The sequence below is a fragment of the Nerophis lumbriciformis genome, linkage group LG13 (assembly GCF_033978685.3).
Source record: "Nerophis lumbriciformis linkage group LG13, RoL_Nlum_v2.1, whole genome shotgun sequence".
In the NCBI taxonomy this organism is placed as follows: domain Eukaryota; kingdom Metazoa; phylum Chordata; class Actinopteri; order Syngnathiformes; family Syngnathidae; genus Nerophis; species Nerophis lumbriciformis.
The window spans coordinates 18,079,405-18,099,071 of NC_084560.2; the positions used below are offsets into that span (position 1 = coordinate 18,079,405).

Here is a 19,667-nt window from a genome sequence, read left to right on the forward strand (position 1 = left end):
TACTTATAGACTTAGATTGGTCAGATTTACTCTTAGACTTAGATTGGTCAGATCTAGTCTAGCGGCTGGTGCCACTACATCCGTCAGCTTCATCAGTTCATGTTCATAGACTTAGATTGATCAGATCTAGTCTTAGACTTAGATTGGTCGAATCTAGTTTAGCGGCTGGTGCCAGCTTCATTAGTTCATGTTCATAGACTTAGATTGATCAAATCTAGTCTTACATTTAGATTGGCCAGATCTAATCTAGGGGCTAGTGCCAAAACCTCAAATATATATATACTCCAAAACCAGGAGGGTGTGCCTGAGCAAGGATGGTTTCGCCCTATCGCAGTGAGAAAAATCACTTTGATGCAAAACAAGCAGTCCTACTGTCAAAGCCAACGACAGTCTTTGAAGTGTAATTTCCCAATTATAGCATTGCGGTATTTTTGAGGTAATCCGACTATTTTGGACTCATAGTAGTCGATCCACAGCTATCGTTCTGCCACAAAATACCTCTAAACTAGATCTGACCAATCTAAGTCTATGACCATTAACGGATGAAGCCTATTGAGGTATTGGCACCAGCCGCTCGACTCGATCAGACCAATCTAAGTCTATGAGCATGAACTTATGAAGCCTATTCGGATGAGAGGCGAAACGTCTTCTAAGACAAACGAAACAGTAAAGTTTGTGCGTACACTTCAAGGAACACAAAACGTGTATTCAGCAAAATGTAACAATGATTAGTGTTTTGCAATCATATCCATTGGTTCTCTTTTTGAGCTTTTGTTCATAATTGAATTGACCAACAAAAATGTGCCACTGTTTTGCAGCAAAAAACTAACACAATGGTACTTAAGTTTTTGTTAGTAATACTTTTCAAAAGGTCAGACAACAAACAAATCGTACCCAAAACGGAAGTACTGTTTTCATAACGAAATAATAAGTCCAATTAATATGTTTTCAACAACACAAAACACATTTTATAGATCAATTATATTTTTAAAGGTAAAAATCAATGCAAAACACATCTAAATGCCAAATTAAATGGATAAATAGAAATCCTAATCACTTTTACGTTCACTAATGACTTGCTGAAGATAACGACAATAAGCTAATAATGCATTCCAGGAGGTGTTTTTTTACTCAATAGTATTTTTCACCTTCTTTAGTGCTGGCATTCACAACTTTCTTTGGGCCCATAGTGGATTAATTATACAGCCGTACCCAATAAAAAAAATAAAAAAAGGCTTGGGTTTCTTTTTTTGGGTACTTGATTACGCGGAAGCGATGTGGACACATGCAACGTTTAGCTGTACAATAACCAAGATGGCATATAAAAACGTGGGGTACTATTTTTGTCGAAAAAAGGGGCGTACCAATATAAGATACCAATATAATCTTAAATACACTTTTTAAAGCCTAACCATTGTCTCAAGCCTAAAAGTTAAACATTTCGAAATGTTCAGAATCAGAGTACTATTGAATGCTTGAAGACATTAAGGGGTTATTAACAGCTACTTTTTAGCCCACTTCTAAGCTGCAATAAACTGCCCGCATGGTCTAACATTTAACCCCAGCATCCACAGCTGTATTTATTGAGATTTCATTTTGAATGAGTAGTGTCCTTGACTTGAGAATTTCATCTTCCGTTGCTTTGTTAGTATAATGGTTTTTCACTTCAAGTCCTTAGGTGCCACCCACACGCCGCGCTTTTATTTCCACTTATTCTTTCTGTTCTTTTTTTTCTGTTCTTTTTTTTTCTGTTTCTGTCAATAACAATTACCGTACATTAACACCTGTGCAAAAGAAATGTAAGCACACATACACAGCCATAAACACACGTCTCAACTAGCCATCTGCTACAAATATGCCGGTACCCTTTCACTCAATGAAACTAAGGATTTCATGTATGAGATCTAAATGGAAAGAGCTGCTATCACTGACCCCCACAGAAAGATCCAGCAGCCACACATGGAGAGAGAGGATCAATGAATTATCTACTCAGATCCAAATACCATGCGTGCAAAGAATAAACTTGCATGTGCTATTAGTGAGCGTGATGCATGTGATCTACTAAGACTGCATTTGCAACCTTAAACAAGGTGTTTGCGTGTACAATACGGGGCATCACCTTGGAGACCTTATAATGCTCCTGCCTGTCACGTTTTGCTATGTTTTCAAACATGCAACAGACATGTACCACTTTTTATGGGCATTTCAGAAGCAATCGTACAGGGCATCTACATTGAGCTGGCAGCGGCACTGACTGCGAATGTGAAGAAGAATATGCAAGAAAACTTTAACCCCTGTTCTCTTCAAGGTGTTTCCACCTTCTTGAAATATTGTCCCAGGCTAGTCAGAAAGGATAAATTCCTCTTCTCCTGCAAGAGCTTGTAACAGCATGACATCAGTGACCACTGTAGTTTTCCTGAACAATTAATACTCTTTGACTTTAATTCCATAATGGCACCGGTGCCAACTTTAACGGTAGTAAACACTGAAAAAAGAAGTAGCTATCGGTGCCTTATAATGGTGATCAATGAATGCAGACTCAGCCACGTGTGACAATGCTTGGCAATGATGTTGTGCAAGTAACGTCTTCTGAGTAATGTAGCGTCCCAACAGAAGCACAGAGTCTGACACTCTTTTTAAACTTTATTTCCGACCTTAATACGCAGAAACAACATCCCTCATAAAAACCAATAGAGCCGCAGAGCTATCCAGTCTCCACAACAACAACAACAACAATGACAAGACATCCTCATTATGCACCAATGAAGTTGCATTAAAATACATTTTCATTATTGTTTTGTACATTATGTATGTTCTGTATTTCTTTAATAATTATGACAATTATAGTGGATTTTATTTCTTATTTTTTCTAAATTGCATGTTTTTCGATTTATTAAGTACCAGTTCGGGCACCATTTAAGCACCGGCCAAATTTTCCAGGTACCAATTCGGTACTAGTAGCACATTTCAGATTGTTGTTCCAACTCCATACAGTGGATAGCATTGTATTTCTACTTCCTAACAAACCTTATATGAATTGCTCGTGTGGCAGAGAATAAGAAGACGTAGCAGGAGGGATCGGCGTTGCCAAATTAATGACTTTATGACACCTCTAAACTGTCTCTTTCAGAAAAGCGACCAGCTACAAATCCAGCCACTTTTTCTGGTCTTATTGGACCAGAAAAACTTTTAGACTCTAGAATGAAATCATGTATCGTTTTTTTCAATACCCTCTTCTCACGAGCAACTCTGTCTAGCTTGTGTCATAAACAAAACACAAAAAGGAGCAACAGAAGACAGTTCATTTATATTTCCAAATTCATGCTTTTTACTTACTTTTTGTCTCTACCACAGCATCTATAAAGAACACATGTACATGTGCCATGTAGGGCTGCAACAACTAATCGATTAAATCGATTATAATCGATTATAAAAATAGTTGGCGATTAATTTAGTCATCGATTCGTTGGATCTATGCTATGCGCAGAGGCAATTTTTTTTAATTTTTTATACAAACCTTTATTTATAAACTGCAACATGTACAAACAGCTGAGAAACAATAATCAAAATAAGTATGGTGCCAGTATGCTGTTTTTTTTTCAATAAAATACTGGAAAGGATAGAAATGTAGTTTGTCTCTTTTATCCGATTATTAATCGATTAATCAAAGTAATAATCGACAGATTAATCGATTATCAAATTAATCGTTAGTTGCAGCCCTAGTGCCATGGCCAATTACGAATACAATGAATATGATTCTTAGCGCATTCAATGGATCGCAACTGGACTATCTAAGACTAAGACTAGATCTGACCAATTTAAGTCTATGAGCATGAACTGATGAAGAACCAAACAGTCCAGTTGCGATCGATTGAATTACCCTGAGAATGCAATGACCTTGATGAATGAGAACATCTATAGAAATGAATATGATACTGTCAATGTGTTTATTTATTTTGTCAATCGTCTACTATAAACAGACAGTCCCCTTAATAATTTGTCACATTGAATTAACTTGGTTAACTTACCGATAATTTGGTGATTGCTGTTCCATATAGGAACACAAAGCACTGAGCGGATGTGGAAGTCTGAAAACTGGTCCGCCTAAAAAAATGATGGTAAATACATTAATAACAACGATAACCCTTCATCTGCATTGGAAACATATTTACATACACTGTACTCAGCATTATACTTGAAGTAATGAGACCTCAGAAGTTCCAGAACAAACATTTTACACAATACCCACCTGTTTAATATTAAAAAGTTCATAAATTGTGTTTTTTCCACTGGGTTATTAATTATGCATTCATGCACCACCTCTGATGGAAGAGATATGGTATGTGGAGCTTTAAAGAGCCCATGCAGCAGAACAACCTGTATGGTCGATACAGAGCCTACAGGCAAGTGGTGGGTTTAGCACCAGGAGGGCTAATATGCTCTGTTTGTGCAATTTCTGCTTAATGGCTCCAATGTCAAACTCTTGATACCTGAAGCAGAAAGAGGCTTACAACACGTATCTCTAATCATACTAACTGCTAAAAGCCCTTATCGCAATAATGGCTTAGTGGTGTTCGAACATGCTAGGTTAACAGTTTCATTGAAGTTAATCACGTTTCCACTTTCACAACCCAACATTTCTGAAAAGGAGTAGGAAGAAGCATAGTATATAATTTTAGCCTATCTCCATGTTTCGGCTTTATGGTTTTGCAAATGGTATAAGTAATAATGCACAGTTCTGACACTTAACAATTAAAGGGGACCAATGATGATTTTAATCTACATTTAATACACTTCCTTGTAGTCTAGAAGATATGTATTGGATATGCTTTGGTGCAAATTTTACATGAATTGCTTGGCAGTTACTTTTATAACCATCTTTTTGAGTCTGTCTGCAAGAAGTTTGAGTGTGGAAATGTTCCCAGATTGCAAATTAAGAAACCACACCCCACCCTCTCCAAAAGTATCACAATGTATCTTTTGAAAATGTACGCAGTTGTGTACATTTATATGTGCATTTATATAAATATATATCTTGAAGTGGTGGCTTTTATCTTTTTTCTAAACACGGTCAAAAATAAATTGCATATATTATATAAAATCACCCAGTCACACCATTAGGTACACATGCACACTCTTCGATTGATTTAGAGAGAGCATAGAAAAGCTGTTTTTAGCAGCATTTATGTCACTGCATGTCGCACGTCAGTGTTATTATGCACATGCCACAATGAGATGAAGATACCATTTTATTTTAAATGTTTTTGTGTTTCCTCATGGCCTGAAGCAGAGGAGCTTCTCCCCCTTTGACTGCGAGCTAAAAAAAAAAGGCCTACTTGTCACAATTGGCTTAGCCGGAGTAGGACCCAAACGCAGAGTATAAAATAAATAACGATAGTAACAAAAAGAGCACTCAAAAATGAGTGAGGAAAAAATAACTAATGATGAACACTTTAAGTGTGAGGAACAGAAATCACACAGAAGGTGTGGAGATGTAACAGTTAAAACTACACAGCAACACTGGGACTGAGCCACAGGGAATGAGAAGCGTGAGTGGAGCCAACGCAGAGGAGATGTACACGACTGGAAGGGTGAATCATCAGGAATCTACTGCTGCCGGGTGAAGGGACTGGAGAGCTTAAGTAGTCAGAAAGAAATGAGATATATATATATATATATATATATATATATATATATATATACACACACACACACACACACACACACACACACACATACATATATATATATATATATATATATATATATATATACACACACACACACACACACACACATATATATATATAGTCTTTTTTTGGACACATACCACAATAATATCGTGCCATGGGCTTAATACCATGACAATCTCATATTGTGAGATGTTGATACTGTTACATCACTAATCAAGACTAATCACTGTTCTGCAGGCGCTTTTTTGCCTATTTATTGAGTGCGTCTGAAATGTATGTGCAAACTGGCAGTTGCGCACACGGCAGTGAGAAGAGGTAATCGCGCTACAAAGACAGACGTTGGACAGAGAATCATTCGTTCTACAAATGTTTGTACGTATGCTTGTCAACATAAATGGACTGTCAAATATTAAGATGATTAGATATATTGTCTATTCAGCAATACAATTGTATAATTTTATAGCTGCTGGATGACTTAAGGCATGGGTGTCAAACTCTGGCCCGCGGGCCAAATTTGGCCCGCCGTGTAATTTCACTTGGCCCTTGAGGCGATATCAAATTAACACTAGAGCAGGCCCGTCGATTATATACAGCGACGGTGCCGCGATAACACCGCATTCACCGCTAATTCTCATACTTGCCAACCCTCCCGGGAGACTCCCTAATTTCAGTGCCCCTCCCAAAAATTGTCACGTCCGCTTTTTATCCAGTCCAACGAGTGCTGGCCCAGTCACATAATATGTGCGGCTTCTGCACGTACACCTAAGTGAATGCAATGCATACTTGATCAACAGCGATACAGGTTACACTGAGGGTGGCCGCAGCACTAACTCTTCCGGGACGCTACAAGGTGTGTGTGTGTGTGTGTGTGTGTGTGTGTGTGTGTGTGTGTGTGTGTGTGTGGATGGGGGGTTTGGGGTGGGAGCAGGGGTGTATTTTGTAGCGTCCCGGAAGTGTTAGTACTGCAAAGGGTTCTGGGTATTTGTTCTGTTGTGTTTATGTTGTGTTACGGTGCGGATGTTCTCCCAAAATGTGTTTGTCATTCTTGTTTGGTGTGGGTTCACAGTGTGGCGTATATTTCTAACAGTGTTAAAGTTGTTTATACGGCCACCCTCAGTGTAACGCTGTTGATCAAGTGTATGCGTACAGAAGACGCACATATCTTGTGACTGGGCCGGCACGTTGTTAGAATGGATGAAAAGCGGACGTTAAAGGCAGTGCCTTTAAGGCATGCCCCCAAGACTGTGGTCCGGGTGGACTACGAGATATAATGACTGATGAACACCTAATGAAGGTTGCCTCAGCTCAAAGCCTGAGCCCCGACATTAATGAACTAGCATCCAAGAAAAGATGGCAGGTATCTGGCTTGGGCACATCAGATCAGATCAGTGTGTTGCAAACTGAGCAGTTTAAAGTCCTGAATGGTTGGTTTATTCATTGTTATTTTATTTTCAAATTTATTAGCCTGTGGAAAAAGTTAATGTTGATATTTACCTCAGAATGCTGTAAATAGAAAAGAGGCATTCAATTTTTATTTAAATTGTATTTGATATGCCAATGATATTTTTTAATTATTATTAATATTATTATTTGAAACTCGATTTTGCATGTCACTATAAAGTTATATAAGCCTTGCTTGTTCAATATTCAATGCAAAACTTGTTTGGGTCCCTATTAAAAGGTTAATTTGTTCAACCTTGGCCCGCGGCTTTGTTCAGTTTTAAATTGGGGCCCACTCTGTATTTGAGTTTGACACCCCTGACTTAAGGGTATAATAAAAACAAATTCAATTGATGTGTGTTGTTGTCTGCTCCTATATTATTATAATATAGCTCCTGCATGAAAAAACATCTTTCAGTATGTACTTTCTTACATTTGGATCATTCTAGATGCATGAATGCGCTGCTTTTGAAATGGTACGCCGCCTCTGAGCCAAGTGCACCATCAGCGCGCTAAATATAGTTTCTGTTGTCAATAGATAGTGATTCTAGATTGCAGAAAAAGTATTACAGATTATAGATGTATGCTCTTAGTTCAACAACATCGCAAACACATAATGCCTTTCGTACAAGCAAAAACCTCCTTCTAAATAGGGCGGCCTGCATCACTTTTCATGTGTACACGCAGTCTTTGTAGATCACACGCAGCACACTTACTAATAGTACATGCAATTTTATAGTTTGCACACGCTGTTTAGTGTGTGATATTTGGCTCTTAGTAGATCAGGCCCCTAATGTCTGAATAAGTGCCTTCACTAGGTGGTGACGTCACGACGTAGCCAGACAGTGTCATCCAAAACTGCGTGAAAACTCAAGGCAAAATGCATGAACTTTAAGCTTTGGCATTGTTTAACATAAGTATCTAACAATGTAACAACATTTATAAGTCAAAAAAGATTAAATTGTTGTTGTTCTGTTGTTATTGTTGTGTTTGCTGTTGTTGTTGTCTCTCTGTCTTATCCCCCTCTTGTCCCCACAATTTCCCCCTCTGTCTTCGTTTTTTTTCTCTTTCTATCCCCTCAAGCTCCGGCCTGGCTGCACCAAATAATAATAATAAAAACCCATTTAATAAAGTCAAATACAAATAAGGCAACAAGAGAAGTATTCCACACTTTTCTTTTGTAAAGTAAATTTGTACAGCCGATTTGGGCATCTACATCAACAATATGACTTACCTGAGTAGCTGGACAGGACAAAAAATAAAAAAAAGACTAAATTCATCATAGGTCCTTTTTTACAAAACGTGTGTCGTTGTGGTTGGAGGGTTTTTTTTCCCAAATGCCTCACTGGTATTATGTTTGTTTCTTGTTTATTGAGACGGGCAACATTATTATTTTCAAACCATCAATGAAGAACAGCAAGGAGGCACAAAAGTTAAAGTTAAAGTACCAATGATTGTCACGCACACACTAGGCTTGGTGAAATGTGTCCTCTGCATTTGACCCATCCCCTTGTTCACCCCCTGGGAGGTGAGGGGAGCAGTGAGCAGCAGCGGTGGCCACGCCCGGGAATCATTTTGGTGATTTAACCCCCAATTCCAACCCTTGATGCTGAGTGCCAAGCAGGGAGGTAATGGGTCCCATTTTTATAGTCTTTGGTATGACTCGGCCGGGGTTTGAACTCACAACCTACCGACCTCAGGGCGGACACTCTAAAAAAATCGGTTTACATCCAAATCGCCATTTTTATTCATCCAGCCATTCATTTTCTACCAGTTATCCCTTTTCGGGGTCACGGGGGGTGCTGGAGCCTATCTCAACTATTCATCCCGATTATAAATTGATTCATAATTTTCTAAAAACTATTTGAAAAAAAAAAAAACGTTTCTTTTTTCTTTATTAGAATCTATTTAAAAAAATACACTATTATGCAATCTCCATGCAACCAGAACAAACTTTGCTAACTTCTAACCTGTTTTCATCATACTTGTGTGAATGCTTTTCAGCATTCACGCATAAAAAAAAAGAATAGTTTGAATCGAAAATCAAGTTGAATCGATTCTGAATCGAATTGTCACCCCAGGACTACAATCGAATTGTTAGGCGCTCAAAGATCCCCACCCCTAAAAAGTCAGTCTGTATTACTCCCCCTCACTGGTACACCAATTGCAGGCTAGGTAAATGGTAGGCTAGATATCCATACACTTGGAAATGTTTGCAATAAAAACATCAGAAAAATCGTACATGGCTGATTAACATGCATTTATCAGGAATTGCAGTGCAGAAAGCTAAAATTATGTTCACAAGAAATATATTTGGCAACTTAAGTCAACTTAGATGGTACATAAGACAGTATTGTTGTATGTGATTTCAGAGTTTGGTTACCTCAGCATCAAAGCGAGGGTCCTGGTACGCGTCGCTGATGTTTACAGGAAGTCCGGTGGATGCGACCAGCTCGGCAATGCTGTTATTGATGAGCCAATCAGAGTAAGAAGACTTTTCCATACTGTCCTTGAAGCTAGAGAGAGAACATGAAGAATATGAGAAGAATAGAAGATGTATCCTTCCCCCTAGCCTGGTCTTATTTTTTCAATAAAGAATAAATTAGTAACCAACATTTCTAAGAGGTGTTTTTTGGAAAATGCACTATTCAAGGAAAGCAGGTTTATTTTAAAGAGTGCTGCAACATGGCAAAGTACAGTACGCTGATGTCTTTGACTTTTGTGAACCCTCTTGATGCATTTAATAAACCGGCTATACAGTTGGTATCACAATTCTCCTGTAGCATATTAAGTCATGAAAAGTTGAATGTGTGATCAACTTCCTGTTTGCCAAACGCCCCCACACTCTATGACAAAAACCATGCACCCTGCTGACTTTCCCTCCTTTCACTATGAGACAGTTAATGTTTTGTGTGATTCGCTCTGTCTGTAAAGACAGCAAATATATTCTCTAGACCAGTGTTTTTCAACCTTTTTTGAGCCAAGGCACATTTTTTGTTGAAAAAATCCGGAGGCACACCACCAGCAGAAATCATTAAAAAACTAAACTCAGTTGACAGTAAAAAGTCGTCGCAATTGTTGGATATGAATTCAAACCATAACCAAGCACGCATCACTATAGCTCTTGTCTCAAAGTAGGTGTACTGTCACCCCTTCACATCACGCCGTGACTTATTTGGAGTTTTTTGCTGTTTTCATGTGTGTAGTGTTTTAGTTCTTGTCTTGCGCTCCTATTTTGGTGGCTTTTTCTCTTTTTTGGTATTTTCCTGTAGCAGTTTCAGGTCTTCCTTTGAGCGATATTTCCCGCATCTAGTTTGTTTTTATCCTTTTTTGTGGGGACATTGTCGATTGTCATGTCATGTTCGGATGTACACTGTGGACGCCGTCTTTGCTCCGCAGTAAGTCTTTGCTGTCGTCCAGCATTCTGTTTTGTTTACTTTGTAGCCAGTTCAGTTTTAGTTTTGTTCTGTATAGCCTTCCCTTGTTGTTATCATCAGTCATCAACAATTGAGAACAGAGAAATTGATATTGGAACAGTGTAGGTCTGACTTGGTAGGATATGGACAGCAAGTAGTGGGCAGAGAGAGAGAGAGAGAGAGAGAGAGAGAGAGAGAGAGAGAGAGAGAGAGAGAGAGAGAGAGAGAGAGATCAGAAGGCATAAGAAAAAGTATCTGCATTTGATTGTTTACATTTGATTATTAACAATCCGGGGAGGGTGTTAGTTTAGGGTTGTAGCTGCCTGTAGGTGAACTTTTATTGCGGTTTTGAAGGAGGATAGAGATGCACTTTCTTTTATACCTGTTGGGAGCGCATTCCACATTGATGTGGCATAGAAAAAGAATGAGTTAAGACCTTTGTTAGTTCGGAATCTGGGTTTAACGTGGTTAGTGGAGCTCCCCCTGGTGTTGTGGTTATGGCAGTCATTTACGTTAAGGAAGTAGTTTGACATGTACTTCGGTATCAGGGAGGTGTAGCGGATTTTATAGACGAGGCTCAGTGCAAGTTGTTTTACTCTGTCCTCCACCCTGAGCCAGCCCAGTTTGGAGAAGTGGGTAGGAGTGAGGTGGGATCTGGGGTGGAGGTCTAGAAGTAATCTGACTAGCTTGTTCTGGGATGTTTGGAGTTTAGATTTGAGGGTTTTGGAGGTGCTAGGGTACCAGGAGGTGCATGCGTAATCGAAAAAGGGTTGAACGAGAGTTCCCGCCAGAATCCTCATGGTGCTTTTGTTGACCAGAGAGGATATTCTATAGAGAAATCTCGTGCGTTGGTTGACCTTTTTGATTACCTTGGTTGCCATTTTATCACAGGAAAGATTAGCCTCTAGAATGGAACCTAGGTAGGTGACCTCATCTTTCCTGGTGATAACAATGTCACCCACTTTTATAGTGAAGTCATTGACTTTCTTAAGGTTGATGTGGGACCCAAATAGGATGGATTCCGTTTTACCCAAGTGTATGGATAGCTTGTTGTCAGCGAGCCAGGTGCATGTTCTACAGAGTTCAGCACTGAAGATTTTCTCCACCTGTGACTTGTCCTTGTCTGATACCAGCAAGGCCGAGTCATCCGCAAACAAGAACAACACCTATTGATATGGAAGAGTATTACACCGTTACTCTGCCACGCTCTAGACAACACTGACACTCAACAACAACACATCATTTGCAGACTATAATTACTGGTTTGCAAAAAAATATTTTTTACCCCAAATAGGTGAAATTAGATAATCTCCCATGGCACACCAGACTGTATTTCACGGCACACTAGTGTACCGTGGCACAGTGGTTGAAAAACACTGCTCTAGATTAGACACATTTATCTTACACACCTCATGTTACTTCTTGTATGTTTTCAAAGATGGTGCACTGGTTGTTTGCAACACTGGAAACGTACAGTGCACTACAACTACTACTACTACAACATTTATGTTTCAATACTTTGCACATGTAGGCAAACAACCATTCACATTTACTGTACGTATTATTATAAATTAAAGAAATAAAGTTCCCCCGTTTACATTGCTGCATATCTCAAGATGCAATACTGCATAGTTTTAAACAGTTTTTGTTAAGGTTAAGACATAAATACGGTAACTGCAAACTACAAGTGTTCCCAAAGTACAAAGAAGAACAATTATGATAAACTTCTTGAACATTTAAAAAATTACATAATGATTATTTAAGTATTTAATATTTGTTAACTTACTTTGTACTTATGGTATATTATTTCTTTATTCACTGTTCTGTTAAAAACAGAGAATCCAATCCAATCCACTTTATTTATATAGCACATTTAAACAACAAAAATGGTTCCAAAGTGCTGCACAAAAATATTAAAAACAAGATTCAAATACTATCCTTAGCTCCACCAATGACTGAATAAAAACAAAATAAATATAAAAACAATATAAAAATAAATACGATTAAAAACTATTTTAAAGGGTAAAACCAATTAAAACAATAAATAGAAATACAAATTTAAAAACACAGGACCGCACAACGCACGTAGTGTTAAAAGCCACAGAATAAAAGTGGGTCTTAAGACGAGACTTAAAACACTCCACTGTGGGAGCAGTTGGAACATGGAGGGCCAGAGTGTTCCAGAGAAGGCCCCTGCCTCCCCTGGTTTTAAGTCTCATCTTGGGCACCACAAGCTGGAGCTGGCTCTCAGACCTCAGAGTGCGTGCAGGAGTGTAAATTTGGATGAGGTCCAAGATATAATGAGGTGCCAGTCCATGCAGAGCTTTAAAACCAAACAGCAAAATGTTTTAAATCAATTCTAAAATGAACAGGGAGCCAGTGCAAAGTTTTAAGAATTGGGGTTATATGCTGGCGTTTCCTGGCCCCTATTAAAAGTTGTGCTGCCGCGTTCTGGACTAACTGCAACTGGGATAAAACTGCTATGATATGAAAAAGGGTAGTAGTACCGTATTTTCCGCACTATTAGCCGCACCTAAAAACCACAAATTTACTCAAAAGCTGACAGTGCGGCTTTTAACCCGGTGCGCTTTATATATGGATTAATATTACGATTCATTTTCATAAAGTTTCGATCTCGCAACTTCGGTAAACAGCCGCCATCTTTTTTCCCGGTAGAACAGGAAGCGCTTCTTCTTCTACGCAAGCAACCGCCAAAGTAAGCACCCGCCCCCATAGAACAGGAAGCGCTTCTTCTTCTACTGTAAGCAACCACCCGCCCGCGTAGAAGAAGAAAAAGCGCGCAGATATACCGTACGTTTCATTTCCTTTGTGTGTTTACATCTGTAAAGACCACAAAATGGCTCCTACTAAGCGTCAGGGATCCGGTTCATGAAAAGACGCAATCTCTCCATCCGCACACGGATTACTATTTCACAGCAACTGATATTCCTGTGAACCGCACTGTGGATACAACGGGAGCACGTACGGTGAATATTCGCACCACAGGGAATGAGAAGTCATCCTTCACTGTGGTTCTAGCTTGCCATGCTAATGGCCAGAAACTTCCACCCATGGTGATATTCAAAAGGAAGACCTTGCCAAAAGAGACCTTTCCAGCCGGCGTCATCATAAAAGCTAACTCGAAGGGATGGATGAAGAAAAGATGAGCGAGTGGTTAAGGTAAGTTTAAGTTTACGCGAAGAGGCCGGGTGGCTTTTTTCACGCAGCTCTGTCCATGTTGATATACGTATGTTTGTGATTGCACATTTGCGTACATTTTGGGAGTGAACAGAGTTGTTAGAACGCTGGTTTTTAATATATTATTAAAGTTTGACTGACCTATCTGACTGTTTTTTTGACATTCCTTTAGCGCAGTTAGATGCGGCTTACAACACCGGGCGGCTTATAGGTGGACAAAGTTTTGAAATATGCCGTTCATTGAAGGCGCGGCTTTTAACCCAGGGCGCCTTATGGTGCGGAAAATACGGTAAATAAACCCTGCTTCTTCCTACTCCTTTTTGAACATGATGTAATGAAACAACTGGAAATATGTGATGCACTACGTTTTGATTCTATTGTATGCATGTTCAAAATAAACTGAACCTGAACTGATCTGAATTGGAATGTTTTTTCATTAAACCATAGATATGACTTTCTTGCCTGTTATGTGTTTTAATATTAATATTTTGTGTTGATGAGTGTAGTTGGAATTCTGTTTAGTCTCTTTGCCCTGTTCTACACTCCACAGGTACAGTTTTGCCTATGCTTTACAATTAAAGTAGGTGTGCCAATGGAGACCCTTGGGCTCCTCATGAAGCAAAAGTGCAACAAGTCCTCCATCCCCATCCATTCCATTCCATTCCGCCCGGCAGTGTTAGGCGGGAGCTCGTTATATGTAGCGAAGCTACGTAGCGTAACTATATTTCCCAGTAGCTTCACTACTTTTTAAAGGAATAGCGATTTCCGTAGCTTAGCTATTTTTACACCCATGTAGCGGGTAGCTTTGCTACAAAGCTACAAGTTACAAAAAAAGAAAGACGGAGAGGAGAAAGAGAAAAGAAAGAGAGAAATGGACTTGTGCAACTCCACGGGCAGGGGACAAAAATACATGGGAAAAATCAATGATTTCATTTCATTTTATTTATTTAATTGGGACAGTGCACATTAATCAGCACTTGAATAAACAGTGTAAATGCGCCGGACTTAGCATAAATGCTCATATTCAGTCCCAAGGCAGGTTTCTAAATTAACACAGTGAGACACACAAAACTTTAAAACCACGATGACAGAAATAAGAACTAAATAAATAAGACCTCATAAAAGAGACAAGACAAGCAGTTGCAATACACTATTACAAGACAATAGATCAGGACAGACAATTCACTCATAGCTTCAAATATGCTGGCCAGAAGCCCACTGGAACGAGTTGAAGTCTGGAAACAGTGTTTAATGGCTTAATGGGTGCATGTCTGATTTATTTTTAGCCAGTGTTGAAGTTTTTTTTTTTTTTTTAAAGTGGATAGTTATCACAGTCTCTAATGTGTGTGGGCAACTTATTCCAGGATTGCATTCCTCTTACGGAGGTGACCATTTGACCAAATTTTGTTCTACTTCTTGGTGTATTACAACCACCTCTGGACAAGGCCCTAGTTCTCCGTCCTTCACTGTTTCTCCTCTGACTGAATTCATCTAATGGTAGGGGTGCAAGCGCATTTAAAACTTTGTAGATGAGACACGCATCCATAAAGATCTGGTAGCTATCCAGATCAAGAATCTTAAGTTTTTTTTAGAATAATACAAATGTGGAAGTGCATTGGTTTCCTGTCAAGGATTTTAACTGCCCTTTTGAAGAGAGACTTGATGGGTTTTAGTACAGTTTCTGTTGTGTGTGTCCATGGTAGCGGTGGTTGAAGCCCCTAGCAGTAGTTAAAGCTTCAACCACTGTTAGTTGAAGCCTGGGTAACTGTGGTTGAAGCCCAGGTAGCAGTGGTTGAAGCCCAGCTACCTGAGGATTGATTGTTTTACGTATATCCATGATAATAGGTTAGTTTACTATGATAAGTCACAATTGGTTAAGATTAGGGATAAACATTACAGACAGGCCAATCAGAGGCAAAATAAGGCGGGTCATTGAACCAGGAATGGAAATGCACATCCCAAATGGCGACGAGGGAGACGGAGAAGAGAAGAGGGAATATTCAAGAGGACGATTTAAAAAAATAGAAATAAAAATAGTGGAAGATGGCAGAGGATTTCTCTTCCTTCGATTTTTCTTTTAGCGATGTAGAGGACGTCCAGGAAACCCACAATGCGTCTACTTGGCCACATTTGGACAAATGTATGTGTTTGGATAAAACAATAGCCAAAACATTAATTTTAGTTGTTTACCTTGTAAGCCCAAATCAAAACTGCTCTCGACATGAAAGACGTGGATCACACATTCAAGAACACACATTAGGGTGAGTTGAGTTCAAAGTTTTACCGCACATAACTATTACCAACTGTTCCCAAACAACACACAAGTCACTGTTTTTATGTCAAGCTATGGATAGACGCTGGTTTTATTTACTGTGGGCAGAGAAAATGAATAACATTATAGAAGTGGGCCAAAGAAAATGCACACTAAAATATATACATGCATACATATATACATATACACCTAGTGGAGTGTGGGGACCCCCAGAGTGAGTTGTAGGGTAATGGACCCTTATTGGGGCCATTTAGTTCCATATGTCTTCATGTCATATTATGCTATTTCCTGTGCTGTTGTTTTTAGGTTAGGGTTGGTATCCAATCAGAATTCAGCTAGCTTATGTTGCCATGCTGTACCAAATCTGCCCGGGGCATTCAAAATCAACAATGCAGGCGTCTGTGCACTGTAAGTGAACAGACACATACGGTTGATAGACAATTGCCATAGCCAATCAGATCACAAGTTGTTGTCAGTAAGGCCTTCTAGGCGGCCTTACGCTGTGATTGGATACTCACTTGGGAGTCCCAAGTGAGTATCCAATCACAAGTTGCGAAAACAGGAAGTGGCACCGTAGCCATACAAGCCATAGAATGCCACAGAAAACCCATCGGTACTCACAAAGAATGAGAGCAAAATGTTGATTAGGTGGCAGATATATATTCTCAAGGCCATTTTCAAGAAGGATACTTAAGAGAAACTACAACTTGTGAGATGAGGTCGGCCAACACCGGAAGCTATCCCGACTACAAGCGGTACCACTGGCTTATACGGCGTCGAATAGGTGCTACAAATTGTGAGTTGAAATATTGTATTTCTTAATTTTTTTTATGTTTCATTTGTTTTATACAATTCTGTTAATTTTAACAGTACCACGTAAGATATGTTTTAATAACTGAAGCAGGTTTATTGAATATTAAATGTGCCAAAAAATAGACCGTTTTGTACACTGTTGAGGGGATTCAATTCTCAGTCGTGTGCAAGTGGGTTTCTGTATAGGATTTCCAGCCTTGTCCATGTGGTGACATCAATTACGGTATTTTGAGAGGTGAAGTCGGACTAAGTAGGACATGACTGAAGGCCTAGGTGAGAAACGCACGGCCCGCCACTGTGCATGTTAGAGTACATCCATGTGACGTTACTGACAGCTAGTGACCTGTCATTATACACAACTAAATAACAACGTCTGTATTATTATCTCTTTAAAAATACCATTAAGTCGACTGATCGTCAACTATGGGCAACATTTTACTAATCAGATTCGACTATGAAAATCCTTAGTCGAATACAGCCCAAGAATTAAGTAACATTTAATAAAAGGTATACCTTTACATTCGATTTAAATACAATATAAACGTAAATACAACATAAGAGCGTAAATACAATAAAAGTGTGTTGTCTGCCTTTACAAAGATGTATAGTATTGATTCATCAATATCAATTGTGGTTTTGAATAAGGCAGCTTGACGAGGTGTAGAACTACAGTACATTCATACTCTATTCTACTGAGCTGTGTTTTAGTCATTTTCCTTTACAGCTCTCAGTATGATATATCTACTGCAGACAGCAAGAACAAAACGCATCCAAATTGTTAAATTAACGCTAACAATCCCAATAAAAAAATTGGAGGTACTTAATGTTTTTGAACATGTAAATGGATGTGGACGGACACTGCTTCATTAAATGTTCTTCCTTTTCCTTTTTCTATTTATGTTAGTTATTTTTTAATCAGTTATCTGACAGCAATTGTTTTAAGCACAATAATAGTTGATGGTGCAACACATTCTAAATCTATCCTCCCACAGCAAGCCATGCCTACAGTGGCAGTGAAATGAATTCTCCGAAACAAATTAAAGACACAAGAGTATTGCTTGGTATTCAGTGCTTCCACAGCAGAAGTGTATATGTTGCTTTCAGTCCTCTCGCTTTTATCGTTGATGAAAGCTTTAACATGCACCAGGGAGAGAAAAACTAAATGCTTTCCATTTGGCAACATTCAATGGGGAGGGTCTTTCTGTGGGTGTGGACAACAAGCAGAGTCAATTTGAAACCAGCAGACATACCTCAATTCAGTGTCAGCACTGCACTTTGGAGACAATAACTCAAAAGATTTGGTGAACTTCACCACCTGAAACATTCAAAGACAAAAAACACATTTCCTTTAAACGTGCTCTAATAAATCAGTGATAAAAACAAAGTTGGAGGTGATAACATTTTGAAAAAGTTAAAAAATAAAGAACCATTACCGGTGACTCAATGTCCTCCAGCAACTGGACGGAGCAGCGCTCGCACTTCAGCAATGTTTGGGCACGGTGCATGATCTTCCTGACAATTTTCTCCAGGTCAGTCTGTTCTTCAAACAGGTCGTTGACGACCTCCAGGAGTGCCTGAACATCAATAAAGACACCACTGGCATAACTCCTCAACAGTTGCAGCTAAAGCGGTCAATAAGCTTTCAGCAGGATGCACTACAAACGTTTTACAATTAAGATGCTTGGTTCTGCTGTTACATCGTAATATAATTACTATTCTTGAACTACAAACCAATAGAACAATTGAACCTGATTAGCTTCGCCAGTCAAAGCAAATTAGGTTCTTATGTATGGTCGAGCCAACCTAATCTAATACCGGACACAAAATAATTTCACTCTCACAGAACTGTGATCTCATATTGTTCTTTTTGTCTAGATCAATGACAACCATTATTCAATGTACACTATATTGACAAAAGTATTTGGCCAGCCATCCAAATTATGAGAATCAGGTGTCCTAATCACTTGGCCCGACCACAGGTGTATAAAATCATGCACTTAGGCATGGAGACTGTTTCTACAAACATTTGTGAACGAATGGGCCGCTCTCAGGGATTTCCAGCGTGGAACTGTCATAAGATGCCACCTGATCAACAAATCCAGTCGTGAAATTTCCTCGCTCCTAAATATTCCAACATCAACTGTGGGCTTTATTATAAGAAAATGGAAGAGTTTGGGAACAACAGCAACTCAGCCACCAAGTGGTAGGCCACGTAAACTGACAGAGAGGGGTCAGCAGATGCTGAAGCGCATAGTGCAAAGACTTTCTGCACAGTCTGTTGCTACAAACGTCATGTGACCTTCCAATTAGCCCACGTACAGTACGCCGAGCGCTTCTTGGAATGGGTTTCCATGGCCGAGCAGCTGCATCAAAGCCATACATCACCAAGTCTAATGCAAAGCGTGGGATGCAGTGGTGTAAAGCACGTCGCCACTGGACTCTAGAGCAGAGGAGACGCCTTCTCTTAAGTGATGAATCACGCTTTTCCATCTGGCAATCTGATGGACCAGTCTGGGTTTGGATGTGGCCAGGAGAACGCTACATTTCGGACTGCTTTGTGCCGAGTGTGAAATTTGGTGGAGGAGGAATTATGGTGTGGGGTTGTTTTTTTAGGAGTTGGGCTTGGCCCCTTAGTTCTAGTGAAAGGAACTTTGAATGCTCCAGGATACAAAAACATTTTTGGACAATTCCATGGGATGGCACTTCAAGTTCATATGTGAGTCAAGGCAGGTGGCCAAATACTTTTGGCAATATAGTGTATCTTATAACATTCCTTTGGAGATGACAATAGGCTTAATCTGGAATGTATCCCATTCTCACATCCAGAGGACAAGT

General features: G+C 39.3%; 1 protein-coding gene across 3 annotated transcripts in view; it reads right to left on the reverse strand.

Moving 5' to 3' along the window:
• The window catches only part of pde11a (phosphodiesterase 11a), a 155,770-nt gene that overhangs the window by 70,086 nt on the left and 66,017 nt on the right, over positions 1–19,667 (reverse strand). For all 3 annotated transcript variants that reach the window (XM_061971574.1, XM_061971573.1, XM_061971572.1), the window contains exons 4-7: positions 18,266–18,406; positions 18,083–18,147; positions 9,517–9,649; positions 4,029–4,104 (exon numbers count right to left, since the gene is read on the reverse strand). In XM_061971574.1, coding sequence (XP_061827558.1) covers positions 4,029–4,104; positions 9,517–9,649; positions 18,083–18,147; positions 18,266–18,406 — 415 coding nt within the window. The remainder of the gene's footprint in view (positions 1–4,028; positions 4,105–9,516; positions 9,650–18,082; positions 18,148–18,265; positions 18,407–19,667) is intronic.